Source organism: Podarcis filfolensis (genome assembly GCF_964270895.1).
Source record: "Podarcis filfolensis genome assembly, chromosome: 14".
Classification (NCBI taxonomy): Eukaryota; Metazoa; Chordata; class Lepidosauria; order Squamata; family Lacertidae; genus Podarcis; species Podarcis filfolensis.
In genome coordinates, this window is record NC_139616.1 from 43,794,121 (window position 1) to 43,811,610 (window position 17,490).

Below are 17,490 nucleotides of genomic sequence, written 5' to 3' on the forward strand. Positions count from 1 at the left end.
TATCTTTGCTACCTTTGTCAGAAGACCATAGAAAAAGCTATCTAATCTACAGCCCCATGTCCACTTACCATTATTAAAGCACAGAGTTACCTAAGCCTATTCATAAACACAGAAGTGCAACTTACAATTGTCCACAAAACCCACATATTTCACCTTGCAAAACCCAAATTAAACCACACACCCAAGGAGTTACAACAAGTCCAGTATTCCCATGTTGGGGAGACAAAACCTTCCACCTCTGTATACAGCAACCCTACTGTTATTTTCTGCAGGTTTACAAAGAACGAGGACAGTTCTCCAAACAAAAGGGTTTTTACTGAAAGCTCTTTCCATGAGTCATTACAAAAATACCAAAGTAAATTTCGATCTATTTAACTTTAGAGAATTGTATTTACAAAAAAAATAAATAACTTTATTCTAAGAAAAGACGTGTCTTTTAAAAAAAAAAAAAAAAGTCAGCAACATAATTCAAAGTCTGCTGTTCCAAGCTCCTGGAGTGAGCATTTAGATGCACTGATAAGTTTGATTTTCCTTCCAGCTTCGCTTTGGTAAAATGACTGTGGAGAACACAAGAATTGTGGGTTTTTGTTGCAGATCCTTTCCAATTAAAAGAACACAACGGCTGGGGGCGGGGGGGAGAGGAGAAAGGACCTTAGACAGAAACGATTAGGCTGAATTTTCCTTTTTGGAACCACAACAAAAAAGCATTTCGCCTACAACTGGGAGTGATTCTTTCATCCACAGGGTTAAATATATATGTATCTTATGGTATAGGGTAAAGGTCTTGGGAATAATAAAACAAATCCCCATCTTCAAAGAACAAAAATCACCTGGTCTTCCATTTTCATTTTTTCCCTCCATCCTCAAAACAAGCCAGAATTGCTCTAGATAAATGTTTGCAATAAGCATGTTTTATCAGAATAGAAGGGAAATCCCTCGCTCCTCCCCACCCCGTGCCAGCATGTGGCAATTCTGCTCATCTGTCAAAGTTTCGGATTGTGCTATTCCTATCCTCTCTAAAGGTTTCTCCCATTGAGATGCTGGGTTTTCAAAGGGAAATTATCCCGTCTCTCCAAGAGCTCCTTGCCACAAAAACCAGGATGGCTGAGCAATGTTTTAGGCACAAATTCAACCAAGCCTCCTCCAAGGACTCAATTTGGTCGTGGCCAACGGGGTCAGAGGGGACTCAGACCAGCAGCATTCGAAGGGCCAAAATATAGCCACCCCTGCTCTAGGTAAATAGATGGGATTGGGGCTCAAAGAAACAACCTGTCCATTGCTATGCTTGAAAACTAACCCTTTAAAAGGTCAGGAAAGTGTAGAGGAGAGAAGTAGATTTTGTGCCTGTTGTGTCTCCATTACGTTGCAAGGAGTGGAATTGTTTGGCTGGAGTTTCTTGGGCAATGGATTTTGGCAGATGCTGCCGTCTTCGTCCGTGTTTGGTTCGCCAGTCCTCTTCTGAGCTGCACCCCCAGCGAGAGACGCCGCGAACCAGGCATTAAACCAAGCCAGAGTCTTTGGCCATGCTGTAGAAAATGCCTCTCTTCTGGATTAGGCTGGAAGGGGAGCCATATTCCGCAATTTCACCCTTGTCAAGGACAATCACCCTAAAACAAAACAGAAATGTAGTCAGCACACTTGCGGTTCCAGGGGGGCGGGTCAGAATTCAGAGGTGCAGGGTCTGTTTTGATTCTCTGCTGGAAGTCAGTGGGAGCCAAGGGCAAAATAGGGGGCAGAGAAGAAGAGGAGGAGGAGTTTGGATTTGATATCCCACTTTATCACTACCCTAAGGAGTCTCAAAGCGGCTAACATTCTCCTTTCCCTTCCTCCCCCACAACAAACACTCTGTGAGGTGAGTGGGGCTGAGAGACTTCGAGAAGTGTGACTGGCCCAAGGTCACCCAGCAGCTGCAGGTGGAGGAGCGGGGAAGCGAACCCGGTTCCCCAGATTATGAGACTACCGCTCTTAACCACTACACCACACTGGCTAATCCCTGACTCAACACCGCTGGCCATGCACAGGGATAACCTGCAAATACAAGTACAAATCACAGAGGGTAAGGCTATCCATGGCTGTGTTCTCCCTTCACTGTCAGAGGCAGTATGTTGGGAATCACAACTGGGGAGCCCTCTGGTCCCTCTTGCAGGGCTTCCCACAGGCATTTGGTTGGCCGCTGCAAGGGCACCATGCCGGACTAGATGGGCCACAGGCTCCATTCTGCAGAGCTGTGCCCCTGATCACTCCACACACCGACTTCCCTGCTGTTTCCCCTCCTCACATTAACCCTGCAGAGCTTTTGCTGCCCGCCCTATGCAACTATGGAGCTCACTTTTCACCTTCCCCAGGCCGTTTCTTAAGCCGCCACTTCTGTTCTGCAGCCCCGTTTGCCTCAGTTTTCACCTCCACCCCATCCACTGTGAGAAGTGAGGTTACAGGGAACCAGGCAGAGGGCCTTCTCGGTGGTGGCACCCACCCTGTGGAACGCCCTCCCATCAGATGTCAAGAAAATAAACAACTACAGTGGTACCTCGGGTTACAGACGCTTCAAGTTACATACCCTTCAAGTTACAGACTCCGCTAACCCAGAAATAACCTCGGGTTAAGAACTTTGCTTCAGGATGAGAACAGAATCGTGCTCCGGCGGCATGGCGGCAGCGGGAGGCCCCATTAGCTAAAGTGGTGCTTCAGGTTAAGAACAGTTTCAGGTTAAGTACAGACCTCCGGAATGAATTAAGTACTTAACCCGAGGTACCACTGTACTTTTTTTTGTGTTTGTGTCTGACTTTTAGAAGACATCTGAAGGCAGCCCTGTTTAGGGAAGTTTTTAATGTTTGATGGTTTATTGTGCTTTTAATATTCTGTTGGAAGCTGCCCAGAGTAGCTGGGGAAACTTAGCCAGAGGGATGGAGTATAAATAAATAAATATAATAATAATAATAATAATAATAATAATAATAATAATAATAATAATAATAATTTCATCTATATCCTCTCACACGAGGCAGCTGAGGTATGAAAAAGGGAGAAGTTTGAGTACAGCTGGAAGGGAAGAACACTGAGAGGAAAATGGTGACTGTTTAAAACAACATAAATAGTTTGAGTAAAGCAAGCCTGGAGGTACACTGGGAGCAAAATGGCAGTTTTAAACAACAGCAGAGGTTTCAGTAAAGCAGGGATGAAAGAACACAAATGGGTTGCTTTTTTGTTTTGTTTTTTTAAAAAGGAGAAAGAGAGATGTATACAACACAGAAGCTAACACAAAAGAGCCTTTCCAAACTCCCTTCTCCTCAGATACTCGCATGGTTCATCCACTTTTACCGTGTATAGTCCATAATTGTGTTCAACCGGTGTGCTATCGTTAGGACTGTGCAGCCCTCAAACTGCGTCCGGATTGTTGACTGTATGAGGTCATCTGTTTCAAGATCCACGGCTGCTGTAGCTTCATCTAAAACCAGGATTTTGGATTTCCGAAGCAAGGCTCGAGCAAGGCACACCAGCTGTCGCTGCCCAACACTGGAGAAAGAAAGTAAAACACAAAAACACAAAAAATTTAAAAATTGAATCTCTAACAACAGTCCGTTTAAGGGCCAAATAGCTAATTAATCATGTTTTTAAAGATCATACTTGAATTAGCCACTTTCACTTTTATTTTGCAAAGAAAAAGCAAATGTGCACCCATGATCTGGGACCCAGAAAAGGCCAACCTTGTAAAAAAACAAAATCTAAACAGCTTATTTAAAAGCTACTGCACAACTCAATTCAACAGTCTCTTTCGAAAAATATCTAACATTCCTTACTATTCTATGTCCAACAGGAGGCAGAAACCTGCATTCTATGATCATAAGGAAAACTACCAAATAGATCCTCTGTTAAAAAGCCAAGCAAAACCCTAAGAACCAGATTTCGCAAGATTTCGGTTTGATTTGGATTCCAGTACAGTCGTACCTTGAAAGTTGAACAGAATCTGTTCCGTAAGTCAATTTGACTTCTGAAACGTTCGGAAACCAAAGCACGGCTTATGATTGGCTGTAAGAAGCTCCTGCAGCCAATTGGAAGCTGCGGATGCTCCGTCGGACGTTCAGCTTCCTAAAGAATGTTTGAAAACCAGAACACTCACTTCCAGTTTTCTATCGCTCGGGAGCTGGAACATTCTACTCCTAAGGCGTTCGGGAGCCGAGGTACGACTGTATTAGACTTAAGCACAGACACACAAAATGAGGAGTCAGCTCTCACAGGGTTCCATGTGACTCGCTAAGGCAGCTTGAGTTTCCGTTTCTAATATTGCTTTTTGTGCAATTACATGTCCTCACCCAATGCTCCTAAAGTGAGGACTCTTTTACAGCCCAAGGGAGTGTGCCCCTACAACATATTATGTGGACAAAATGTGGGTTTTGCACTGAGAGGTTAGGGTTTTTTTTTTTACAGTGTGGGACTTGGTTTTAAAAGAAGTGAGAGTGAGAAGGGTATCCAAACGTTGCTACCCTCAGCCAGACTTGCACACATGGATGCTCAGGGTTCCAGAACGGCACAAAGAGGTTAATGCTGTAGCTCAGTGTTTCTCAATCTTGGGTCCCCAGCTGTTGTTGGACTACAACTCCCATCATCCCTGACCACTGGTCCTGCTAGTTAGGGATGATGGGAGTTGTAGTCCAACGAACAGCTGGGGAAACCTAAGATAACAGGATTTGAAAGGAAAATAAAAAGGGGCAGAAACTGTACAATACCTGAGGTTCTCTCCTCCTTCGGAACACTCGTGGTTGAGTTTATCAGGGAGTGCCGAGACAAAGTTTTTCAAGTGAGCGAGTTCCAAAGACGTCCAGACGTCTTCATCGGAGTATTGGTCGAAAGGGTCCAGATTCATGCGCAGGGAGCCAGAAAACAAGATGGGGTCCTGTTTGGAGAACAGAAAGCCATCAATCAGGTCTGCACTGCACATTTCAGAAATTTCCACTAAGGTAGGTGTGCGGAATAGTCTACAACAGAGGTAGACAACATGGTGCCCTCAAAACGCTGCTGGCCTACAACTCCCATGCTCCCTGACCGCTGGTCGTTCAGAGAGGGGCTGATGGGAGTCAGAACCCCATTTCCTCTCTCTACCTACACGCAATGCAGGAAACATGAAACGCTTGAGCCACAAGCGAAGTGCCCTCCAAGAGGCCTCCTTCCTGCCTGGGTATCTAGAAATCAGTCTCGGCAGCAAGACTGGGCAGATCTCAGCAAAGGTCATGTCCATGGGACCAGTGGGTTACACACTAACAAGAATGCAACATGGGTGTACTGTAGGAACGAGAGGCCACCGGTTGTGCGTCCAAATCCTTTCAGAAATTAATGTGCACATTTGCACTTTAAGAAAAAACAAAGTGAGCAAACAGATACTAGAGCATTCCTTTGTAGGCACAAGTTTAATCTCCTCTTAGGTTCATCCTGTTGGCACCCGTCTGTCTCGATAAGACAGTGGAGTGCGCCTCTGGGAGTGAAGTCAAACTGCTGCGCTTGCAGCACCGAAGAGACCTCCCCATGATGCAAGCCGGGGCAGTGTGAATGGGGGTCCTGGGCTGCCCAGACGACAAGACTCCCCTCTCAGCCCAAAGGAAAGCAGAGCAAGATGTTTGGCAACAGCATGGATGCAGGAGTTGCGGGAAGGAAGCGTACAAGGCGCCGTCCAACCAACTCCAGGCTTGTGTAGGGTATACGCCTTAGCCTTCTTCTCTTCCCCAAAGATATCCTGCAAGGCAGCAGAGGTTAGGACCAGAGTTTTCTTTCTCCTGATGGGCTTCCTTCCCAGGTTGATGAGGCTCACCTGCCCCTTAAAAAGGTAAAGGTACAGGGACCCCTGACCATTAGGTCCAGTCATGGCCGACTCTGGGGTTGTGGCGCTCATCTCGCTTTACTGGCCGAGGGAGCCGGCGTACAGCTTCCGGGTCATGTGGCCAGCATGACTAAGCCGCTTCTGGCGAACCAGAGCAGTGCACGGAAACGCCGTTTACCTTCCCGCCAGAGTGGTACCTATTTATCTACTTGCACTTTGATGTGCTTTCGAACTGCTAGGTTGGCAGGGGCAGGGACCGAGCAACGGGAGCTCACTCTGTCATGGGGATTCGAACTGCTGACCTTCTGATCGGCAAGTCCTAGGCTCTATGGTTTAACCCACAGCGCCACCTGCGTCCCTACCTGCCCCTTACATGTGTGCAAAAAAATGGGGCTCCACCCTCCATCTACAGAGCAACTTCAGAGACACTTTGAAAGTAAATTCATCAAGAACGTATCTGAGCCAACACAAAAGCTGGGCTTGCCCTTTGCTCATGCCAGCAAAGACCAACTCCCTCCCGAAACCGCCTTGATCAGCCATCTGACATGGCCTTGCAAATATTTGCTTCCCCTCTACGTTTGCGTTCTCTCTCTTGGCACCACCTGAAGTGCTTTGGCAGAGAAGCTGCATATGCATGTAGAAAGCAAATAAAACCAGGCACCCATTAAGATCCGTGGACTCAAGCCTGTAACGAGGTGGTATCAGCAGTGAACATGGCCAAAGGAGTTAGAAAGCATGGCTCCTAACGAAATAGTCAAATTGTGGGCATGAGCAGAGATTCCCGCTTACCTGGGGGATAATCGTGACCTTGAAGCGAAGGTCATGGAGCCCAATCTTTGCAATGTTAATCCCATCAATGAGAATCTCCCCTTCAGCTGCCTCGTTGATGCGGAACAAGCCGAGAGTGAGGGACGACTTTCCAGCTCCCGTTCTTCCAACGATGCCCACCTATTGAGAAGGGCAGAAGGGGGTGGGGGGGGAAAGGAACCACGATGCTCTTAGTTCTCGAAAGCAAGGCTGGAGCCAAGAGGATGAAGGATGCAGGCAGTATCTGAAGGGGATCTTCCTGCCCATCCCCTCCAGACTGAGGAAGGAAGAGACTTCTTTTAAGAAACCTGGACTAGCAAGCTCTGCTTGGGAAGCTCTGCAGCTCTGCAAAGCGGAAAAGACACTGCCTTTGTTATGGCATGGCCAGGGAACACCTGCGGCCGAGCCGGATGCTGAAATGCAGTTTGCATCATCCTTGCTGATGGGAGAAGAGTACCACACAACAGCTGAAAGACCACAGGTTCCCCAGCCCTGCTTTGTGGACTCCTTGGCACACAGGAGTCTTGGAAAACAGAACATCCAGCCTTGAAACTGCTGTTTTAAGTTTCAAGTTGCCTGAAACACGGAAAGGCAATGGGCGAGTGTGTGTGTGTGTGTGTCCTTCACATCTTCAGAAAGTAACATGCCAGGCAGCCCTAAAAAAACCCCTCTCTCTTGGATACTCTTCTTGATCAAGGCTCCTTTATTGTCTCCTCTCACCTCCCACAAATTCTGCCTTTCCAGCTTTCCCTTCCACACAGCTTCTTTTCAGCCTCAGCTCTTCCTTTATTTATTAAATTTATATACGTTGCCCGGAGATCACAGGGCGGTTTACCACATTAAATGCAGAATGAAAACACAAAAATATTTACAGTAAAACAAAACCCTCCCGCAAACACCTTTGAAAGGCCATAGATTTTTAAATCAGACCAAGGTCTGGTTGAAGAGGAACTGTTTTTGCCTGGCACCTAAAGATACACAACGAAGGCGCCAGGTGAACTTCCCTGGGGAGAGCATTCCACAGATGGAGAGCCACTACAGAGAAGGCCCTGTTCTTGTGTTGCCACCCTCCAGACGTCACATGGAGGAGGTGCAGGAAGAAGGGCCTTAGATGATGAATGCAGTGTCAGGCACTGTTCATATGCGGAGAGGTGGTCCTTGAGATACTGCGGCCCTGAGCCATTAAAGGCTTTGTAGAGGTTCCACTTCCCTCCCTCCTCCCCTTTCCTACAAGAGCACCTTCTCTACCTTCTTAACTCCCCCCCCCCCCCGGCTTCAGTGTCCATTAATGGGTCCCGGCACTCACTTTTTCTCCTCCATCTATGGTGATGTTGATGTCCCTCAGGACCAAATCCATGTTGTCCCTGTAGCGAAGGCCATAGCCTTTGAACTCCACCTTGCCTTCGTGGGGCCAGTTGCTTGGTGGGGCCGTTTGCTTAATGGTCCACTCTGCCTGAGAGGAAGAAAAAAAGCCAGAAGCTTCCATTATTAGCCTCTGATGTGCCACCTAGTAGACCCCAATAGCATGGGGGAGAACCACCTCCCATCATCCATGACCGTAGAATGCAGTTGGAAGGGACCACAATAAACATCTAGTCCAAACCCCTCCAATGCAGGAATCTTTTGCCCAATGTGGGGCTCAAACCTGTGACCCAGAGATTAAGAGTCTCACGCTTCCTGCCCTGCTTGTGAGCTTCCCAGAGCCACAGCAGAAAACCAGGATGCTACTCAAGATGCACCTCTGGTCTGACTTAGCAGGGCAGCTATTCCACTATTCAGTGACTTCCCTTCTTCTCCTTTCATGGTTCATTTTGCATATCATAAATCCCTGCATACTTTACATAAACCAAACCATTCAGTATTCCATTATTACATCCATCAAAACTTATTTACACTGTTGAATTGATCTTAATGCTGCCAGCGTTTTTAAGTGTACACAAATCCCTCCCATATATTCAATAAACATTTTCCAATCTTCTCTAAATGTATTTTCTTCTTGTTTTCTTATTCTATATATTGTCTGCAAGCTGCACATATTCCATCAGTTGCCGTTCTTCTTTAGTTAGGACCTCAGTAGTGGCCGCAGTAGTGGCATACATAAATAGTCGTCTTCTTTTTTTGGACACCTGGGAATTTCCATTTGAATTATCCCCAACCAGTTTACCAGTATTTTATATCACCATATCATCCCCAGTCCTCTGGCATAGCAACCTGGAGCCAAATCTGACTGGGTTGCCCCAGCCACTAAAAAACACAATAAAGCATCAACCATTAATATCTTCCCTGTGCAGGGCTGCCTTCAGGTGGTTTCTAAATGTCACCCCTGTGCAGATCCTGTTTTTCCAATAAAGTTAACTACACTTTGTCCATGTGACTTACTGCTGGCTCCTGACACCCATCATCTGAAGACCATTGCCCGGTCCCCACTTGATGCGCCAAATAAAGCAGAGTTCACGCCACTGTAAATCCCGTGGCCTCTTTAAAGCATAAGGACGAATATGGCTGCATCTGCAGAACGATCAATTCTAAAGAGCATCAATTCAGCCCTCATTTGCTGGGTGACCATCAGGAAATGCAGATCCCTGTACCTGGGTAACCTACAGACTTACAATGCGCCCTCAAAACTGCAGCCAGAGGAGCAGTCTTAAACTTACCTCTTTCTCCTTCTCAGAGTATTCTTTGACTCTTTCCACAGCAACAATGTTTGTTTCCATCTCGGAGGACATGCGAACCAACCAATTCAAGTAAGTGGTAATCTAACAAAAACAAACAGAGGCCCCAAATATGTGTTTTGCATACATCCCAGCAAACTACCCATTCAAGTTCTGCCTGCTGAACACGCTTGAGGACTCGTGTATTGTTTCAGATGTTATCGCCTCCTCTATCTCCGGGTGAAAATTTTGAAGCCGAGGAGGTTTTGGCAAACCATTAAAAAGCCTACATCTTCATGAAGCACTGCCTTGTTTAACAAGCAGGGCTGAGGTGGTCTCAGGCATGCTGTCTTTGTTTATAGAGTTAAGAGCCAATCTGCACATGCAGAAAAAGCAAGAGAGAGAGGCTCAGATCAAGCAGAATTTCAGAATTGCAAGAGGAAGGACCTCATGTCTGAATGTTAATTCTCAGACTCAGAGCATAGACAGAACAGCTCCTCGTTTGGGGGCTGGAATTGTTTTATTGCAGGTACTATCTTTTTAACACAAGTATCTTACCTGGGCGGCCGGGGATGAAGAAGAGAAATTCCACAGTGGAGCTACTGTTGAATCCAAAGCCCCCTGCCAGGTCAGGTGGTGGTGGGGAAGGGGGTCTGGGGGCTTATTTTTCCTCACCCCTGCCCACAGATTAACCATGCCAGCTCAATGAGTGCCATGGTTTTAGGGCAGCAATGAAGAACCTTCAGATGTTATGGACTACAGCATCCATCATCCCTAACCATGTTGGTGGGGGGTGATGGGAGTTGTAGTCCTAGCAACATCTGGAGGGCCAATTCCTGTACTAGGGCCAAGGGAACGAGACTGCATAGATTCTATGGATCCACTGCCTCCTTGTATACAGCCTGCCTCCGCCACACTGAGACTGCCTCCAGCGATTGACCTCACTTTCTTGCAGAAGAGGGGGCCTACAGCACCCTCAGTTGCCTCCCCAGAAAGTAACAGGATTGCTCCCTTAACATCTCCTAACCTTTCGCTAAATGCTACCTAAAAAGCACAATTCTCTCCTTGCTGAATTATCTATATAGCTTTACAAAACGCTTACCCACCAAGTATGAAGAAGTGCACCCCTCAAAAAGGTTTTCTTAAAAAGATTATTAGGCTCCTGCTCCAAAAGCAAGCCCAGCCTGTTTTCTGTGAGCTACCTGCAGCGAATAGGAGATGGAGAGCCCAACCAGTCCAGGGCTCAGGCTATTGCGGGCAATGACGGCGAAGAGAGAGGCGAAAAGGACGATGAAGTTCCCAACGTACTCCAGCCGGACTGCAAGCCACCTGGAAGGAAAGAGGGGGCTTCTTTTAATACCCACCAGGCCCTTGCAGGCCACCTGCATGAGGACAGGGGGGAGAGAGAGAGAGATCCCTGCAGGGCAGGGGGAAGAGAGAAACAGGGGGAGCAGTATACACTGGTGGTCAAAATTGTGGAAACCTTTTGGAAAAAGATTTGATGGCTCATAACAACACTTTTTTTTTTTGGAGTAATGCCATAAAATTATATATCAATGGAAAGATAATTTAATGAAGAATGCAATGCAGGCTTGGATCAAGCATTTCCTGGTGATCATCCAGCAGATGAGGGCAGAATTTTAAAGCCCATCGACGCCCTTTGGAATTGATCATTCTGCAAATGCAGCCATATTAATCTTTCTGGTTTAAAGAGACCAGGGGGTTTACAGTGCCATGAGCTCCTGTGGGCAAAAACCTGCTTTATTTGGTGCATCAAGTGAGGACAGGGCAGTGGTCTTCAGATGATGGGTGTCAGGAGCCAACCAGCAGTAAACCACATGGGCAAAGTGAAGTTTAAAAAAGTGGTGTTATGAGCCATCATTGCCAAAACAAGATGACACCTGATTGGCTCTCTCGTTATTTGGCTATAACATTTATAGAATACAGATAATTAAACAAACATTCTTGCATTACATTCTTCATTAAATTATCTTTCCACTGATACATAATTTTATGGTATTACTCCAAAAAAAGTGTTACGAGCCATCAAACCTTGAAAATACACTTTTCCCGAAAGGTTTCCACAATTTTGGCCACTAGTGTACATGGGCAGGTAGTTGGTTGTGAAAAGTTTGCACAGGGAATTAAAAGCTGGTCAAAACTTAAGAAACAGGTCCTCAGGACCAGCTGACAGGCTCAAGGTGCCCCAATTTTAACTAGGGATTGGAGTTTGGGACTCAGGAACGATTCTGCTCGCCTCCACAAACGTCCAGCAGAGGGCCTCAAATTCTGAACCAACTCCAACGGAGTGTTGTTGGAGCTGAAGGACCAATGTGTATGAAATCCCCCAGGTACAGTGGTACCTCGGGATACAGAAGCTTCAGGTTACAGACGCTTCAGGTTACAGACTCCGCTAACCCACAAATAGTACCTCAGGTTAAGAACTTTGCTTCAGGATGAGAACAGAAATCGTGCAGCGGCAGCACAGCAGCAGAAGGAGGCCCCATTAGCTAAAGTGGTACCTCAGGTTAAGAACAGTTTCAGGTTAAGAACGGACCTCCAGAATGAATTAGGTTCTTAACCCGAGGTACCACTGTACTCATACAGACTGGTAGCAGGGGAAAGATTTCTTTAACTCAAACCCAACCCTCCTTGGGTCGTCCACCTACCTGTTGGCGACGATGCTTGGGTAGTAAGCTTTTTGGTTTTCGTCCACCTTCACGTCGCTCTGCTTTATGAAGCGCTTCTGCTCTTCGAAGGCTCGGATGACGCTGACCCCCAGCAGCGTCTCGTTGAAGTGGGAGTAGACCGGGGAACGGCTGACCGACTCCAGGCGCTTCAGCTGGCGGGAAGTGGCTACGTAGAAGCGCTGGAAAGGGGCAGGTCAGAGAAATCAAGGTGATGGGTAAGAGGCCGCTCGCACCCACTTTGCTCCCGATAGCCAATGCGAACTACAACTCCCACCAGCCCCTCCCAGTGTGGCCAATACTCATGGATGATTGGGAGCTGTAGCTGGAGATGTCAGGGAATCCTGACGGAAACAGGAGTGGAAACTGTCCTGTGTCTGGAATGCAAATCAATCCAGGGAATATGATCCCTCTTAGCTGCTGCAGCTGCTGCTTTTCAGCCCATAAACTATATATAAACGCTGACTTTCCCGACCTCACCCATTTGCACTGTGTTCCCCCTGCACTGACATGAATGACCCATGCACTGAAATGACTGGGTGTGGAATAATGTAATGCTGCAATGAAATGTGTAATATATGACATAGTCAATGATGTGACGTTTTGCTGCAGCAGACACAAAGATGCATAATGTTGTCAGAAGCTGAACTGCAGCAGACTGGAAACTGCGCTGCATGCAACAAACACGCACTGCTTCACTACCACAACAGGAAACCCGCTTCAATTCTGCACCCGTTCATCCTGCCGTTTAAGCGAGGATTAAATTTCCTGCTGTCTCTGTGCATGGGGATGGGGAAGCAGAATGGTGAATTTGTATCTCTGGCATCGATAAATACGAAGGATGCTAGCTGCCTTTTGGGAAAGGACCTCTACATAAACTATTTTAACCCTAGAAGCCAGACGGTGTGCTTCCAAGATGGAGCTGGAACTCCTCCATGATGGAGAAGCAGCTGCAGGCACAATGAACTGGCCAAGCGAGGAAACAGAAATATGGAGGCCTCTAGCAAATGAACTAAGAGTAGGAGTTATCTTCTGCCCATCTGAATGGGTCGCCCCAGCTGCAATGGGTGGCTTCCAACAAATGTAAGAACATAATAAAACATGAAACATGTTCCTACACAGAGCTGCCTTCAGATGTCTTCTAAAAGTCAGATAGTTGTTTATTTGCTTGACATATGACGAGAGGGCGTTCCACAGGGCAGGCATGACTACTGAGAAGGCCCTCTGCCTGGTTATATGATTACGGAAGAAAATCACCACCATAACTAAACTGACTCTGGGAACTATTAATTTTAATTATACAGTGGTACCTCAGTTTTCGAACGCCTCCGTTGACGATCATTTCGGTTTTTGAACGCCGTAAACCCGGAAGTAAATGCTTTGGTTTTTGAAGACACCTCGGAAGTCAAAGATGCCACACAGCTTCCGCCAAGTGCAAGGTCAAGAGGCCCAGCTGTCGGCTATTGAGTTTTCGGTTTTCAAATGTTTCAGAACTTGAACGGTCTTCCAGAACGGATTACATTCGGAAACCAAGGTACCACTGTAGTTAGATTTTGTTTATTTGCTTGCAGCACTTTGACATCTGTCCATCTATTTTTGATATCCTGCTTTGTATATTTAAGTTGAGCAGTCACTGATCCAAGACTGGTTCTGCCAAGAAGTACCTTGTGCCTGCCCAGCAGACTCTTATTTGGTTCCTTCACCAAATAAGCAATCTGAGAAGCTTTGGTCACTTGGTTAATGAACAGCAAACCTCCTAAAAGGGGTGATGGAGAAACACATACAGCGAATGTCTGGAGTAAGTGTTGCCAGCTTATTCTTTGATGGAAGAGCGCACCAAGAGGGGTTGTGATTATATTAGAAGGAGTGGCACCCACTGCTATGCCACACCAACCTGGTGTCTTCATGATGCTCTGGACTACAACTCCCATCATCCCTAGCTAGCAGGACCGGTGGTCAGGGATGCTGGGGGTTGTAGTTCAACAACGACTGGTGGGGACCAACATTTGAGAAACACTGGCTTAAAGGACTGAATGAAGATTCCTGCTTGAAGCAGCAGCCAATTGCGGAGTTTTCTAACACGGTCTCACCAAGAACCAGCTTGGCTAAGGGAGAGTCTGAGGCAGAGCTGGAACCAGGGACAAGAGCTTTGCGTACCTGTACAAAGAAGTAGATGAATCCCAGGGGAGGAATGACCACAGCAGCCACTGGCGTGGCCAGGAGGATAATGATGCAGGCCCCAATGACGTTAAACATGGAGCCCATGAACATCTTGATGATCTGGGGGATGATGGAGTCAATGGTGTCGATTTCTTTGGAAAACCGGTTCACCAAATTCCCGCTGGGCGTCCGCTCAAAGAAGCTCATGGGGCACCGCAGAATGTTGTGGAGCAAGTTGACGTGGAGACGGCGGGAAGCAAATATCCCTCCAATCGAAACAGCCATGGAGTAGCCAAACACGGCAATACCTTTAGGGAGACAGGCACAAAAAACATCCCTAAGTGACAGTGTCTTTCCCTTCAACTTTGCTTATGAATGAACGGACTGAAGACCTTATTAACACAGCGGGCTCGCGAACGGAGCCTACCACTGTCGAAAACTACCCCCCAGTTCCGCTGAAGGATTTTCTTCTGATGGGTTCCACATTTTGTGTTTGCCTTGAATTTCTTTTCTGCAAGGAGCTGAATAAAGACGGGCATGTCCTGAGAGACTGTGGGACGGTCTAAGGTTTAAGGGGTGCATGTGTGAGGGGGGTGGGGAGAGGAGAGAGGCACAGGCAGTAAATGGGGGGCATCCATCTTTTGCCTTCCATTCTGTTATTGTTGTGGTGCCCCTCGGCTCAGCACCCAGTGCCAGCAAACTGGTTGTGCCCCGAGGAGGAGCTAGAACTTGGGCTAAGCCCTTCCGCCTCCCAGACCACTGGAATCCCCAACTCAGAATGTACTTCTTTCAAAAGGGTTTACCATTCTCTGCAGAAGAAAGCCAGGAAGCAGCCCGACCCCAGCTTCCCTCCTGTCTGTGATCTTTCGGAGCCACGACCTGGACTGAACCCTTGCCAGCCACTGAGCTCTTGGAAAAGCTTGGAGAAACGTTGCCAAACAGAATCAAGTGTCGCCGTGTCCTCAAGCAAAGGGTGCTCCTGCCAGGAGGCCCAGGGCAACTCCCTTGACGCCTATTCGAGGTTGCTGACTTACGTACAAAGGCACCCTATTCTAGGCCCCACAAACAAGGGGAGGAGGAAACCAGCAGGATTGCTACTGCAGGCAGTGAACACGAGCACGTGACAGGAGCCCTTCTGGATCAGGCCAAAGGACCATCCATCCCTGCCTCCTGACCTCACCGTGGCCAGCCAGACAAGGGAACAGCTGTAGTTCAGGGGCAGAGCATCCGATTGTTAGCAGGAGGTCCCTAGAATGCAGCTGCCAGGCAGTATTGAACTGAGCTTGATGGACCAATGGTCTGCTTGTCTTAAGGCAGCTTCCTGCATCCCTACCACCTATGAGAATCCCCAAATCAGGACTGCAAGCCAGGCCCAAACTGGAGGTGGAGGAACTCCTTCAAGAGGAGTTGGATAAACTGAGCAAGGCGACGAAAACCAAGACAGATTGCATGCAGACCTTGAGACGTTCCCAGCGCTCCGTACACTCCCAGCCGGAGGTCTGTGTGCTGCTGCGTCCCATTGATAACAGGGTCGTCCGTCCACAGGCTTAGCCAGTAGTTGGAAGCAAGCGAGGCTATGTGGTTGCAGAGAAAGAGGAAGATGCTCATGAAGGTGATGCAGAGTCCAATGGCTTTCATGTACTCCCAGTAGACAGCCGGCTTCACCTAAACACAGAAGGAATCGGACTTAGCACACCACTCTTGGGACGCAACTCTCCACTTAAGACTCTTAATTCGCTCCCACCCTGCCAAAATCCTTCGCCCCCTTGCTCTGCATAGGCTTCTTAGTCGTCTAAACCCGCCACGCCCCCCCTCACTTGGTTTCTTTATCCCGACACGACCCCTCTGGGTGCTGTCGAGCCGTCAGCTGCCCAGACAGGTGCTGTGGGAAGCCCGCAGGCGGGACCCGAGTGCAAATCCCTGACGGGCTCAAAGTTCGAGGGGGAAACCGAGTCAGCACTTGTGCTAGCCCATGAAGAGCTGCCGGGAAGGTCCTGGAGCTACAATTTCTAACACCCGGAAAAGGAGGAAGAGCACACTCCAAGTGTCACTAAGACCTGTTTCCAGAGAGCAGAGTGCTTTTTTGGGGGGGGGGAGTTATTAATGTGCTCAACAACAACAAAAAGCACATAACATCATATATATATAGTGGGACGGGCGGTGGCAAAACATATACTAACCAACCACTTATTTTGTAGTTCTTGGGCTTGGTATGAAACCATATAAGCTTCAAATTACCGTAATTAATCTTATTTACAAAGTTAATAACTAAAGTGTGTTTGTGTGCCATTTCTTCTTACCCTGGTGTCTAAAAACCATGTAAAAATCAAACTTGACAATCATAATGAAATTGCAGGGACAAATCACAGCAAATGGCCCTTTTTTGCTTCCACCACCAGCTAAGAACTCCTCAGAAGCAACTTTAAAAGACTAGTAGGACAAGTGCAATGGCCACACGCCTTTGCCTTGAAAGTATCACACTGGGGGTGGTTCAGTCATAAAGCTGTGAGAGGTGTTGTTAAAGGTGGTAAGACTCGCCTAACGGATGGGAAATAGTTGGTTGGGGGAGAATATTGTGAACTGCCCTGAGATCTAAGGATAAAGGGCAGTATACAAACTAATAATAAAAATAAATATTCCAGTGCTATCCCCGTTTACTTAAACAGAAGCTGTGCAAGCAGATAGCGCCTGTTTATTCCAACGGGGCTTGAACTGGAAAGCTTTCCCTCCAGCACCAGATTATATCCCATATTACCATGCAGCATTTTCCTAACTCCAGGACCCAAACGCACAAGGAGAGCAAGGATGGGCAACCTCCAGATGTTGCCCTCCAGATGTTGCTGGACTACAACTCCCATCAGCCCTGGCTAGCATGGCCAAAGGAGCAGAGATGGTGGGATATGTGGTCCAGCAACATCTGTGGACCCACGATTAAAGAAGGCTACTTTGGAGGGCAACAGGCTGTCTGCCCCTGTTCTATAACAGACTCTGAAGGCAGCCCTGTTTAGGGAAGCTTTTAATGTTTGACGGACTACTGTATTTTAATACAGTGGTACCTCGGGTTACATACACTTCAGGTTACAGATGCTTCAGGTTACTGATTCCACTAACCCAGAAATAGTTCCTTGGGTTAAGAACTTTGCTTCAGGATGAGAACAGAAATTGTGCTCCGGTGGCACAGCGACAGTGGGAGGCCCCATTAGCTAAAGCGGTGCTTCAGGTTAAGAACAGTTTCAGGTTAAGAACGGACCTTCGGTATGAATTAAGTACTTAACCCGAGGTACCACTGTATTTTGTTGGAAGCCGCCCAGAGTGTCTGGGGAAACCCAGCCAGATGGGCAGGGTAAATATAATAAAAATTATTATTATTATTATT

At 47.3% G+C, this 17,490-nt stretch overlaps 1 protein-coding gene across 5 annotated transcripts in view; it reads right to left on the bottom strand.

Annotated features, from left to right (window-relative positions):
• Window positions 1-296: 296 nt before the first annotated feature.
• The window catches only part of LOC310749107 (multidrug resistance-associated protein 1-like), an 82,759-nt gene continuing 65,565 nt past the window's right edge, over window positions 297-17,490 (bottom strand). For all 5 annotated transcript variants that reach the window (XM_083585568.1, XM_083585567.1, XM_083585566.1 and 2 more), the window contains 10 exons: window positions 15,572-15,779; window positions 14,112-14,422; window positions 11,937-12,136; window positions 10,470-10,596; window positions 9,271-9,372; window positions 7,923-8,069; window positions 6,599-6,757; window positions 4,725-4,891; window positions 3,319-3,513; window positions 297-1,607 (listed from right to left, as the gene is read on the bottom strand). In XM_083585568.1, the coding sequence (XP_083441694.1) occupies window positions 1,499-1,607; window positions 3,319-3,513; window positions 4,725-4,891; window positions 6,599-6,757; window positions 7,923-8,069; window positions 9,271-9,372; window positions 10,470-10,596; window positions 11,937-12,136; window positions 14,112-14,422; window positions 15,572-15,779 (1,725 nt within the window). In that variant the 3' untranslated portion in view covers window positions 297-1,498. The remainder of the gene's footprint in view (window positions 1,608-3,318; window positions 3,514-4,724; window positions 4,892-6,598; window positions 6,758-7,922; window positions 8,070-9,270; window positions 9,373-10,469; window positions 10,597-11,936; window positions 12,137-14,111; window positions 14,423-15,571; window positions 15,780-17,490) is intronic.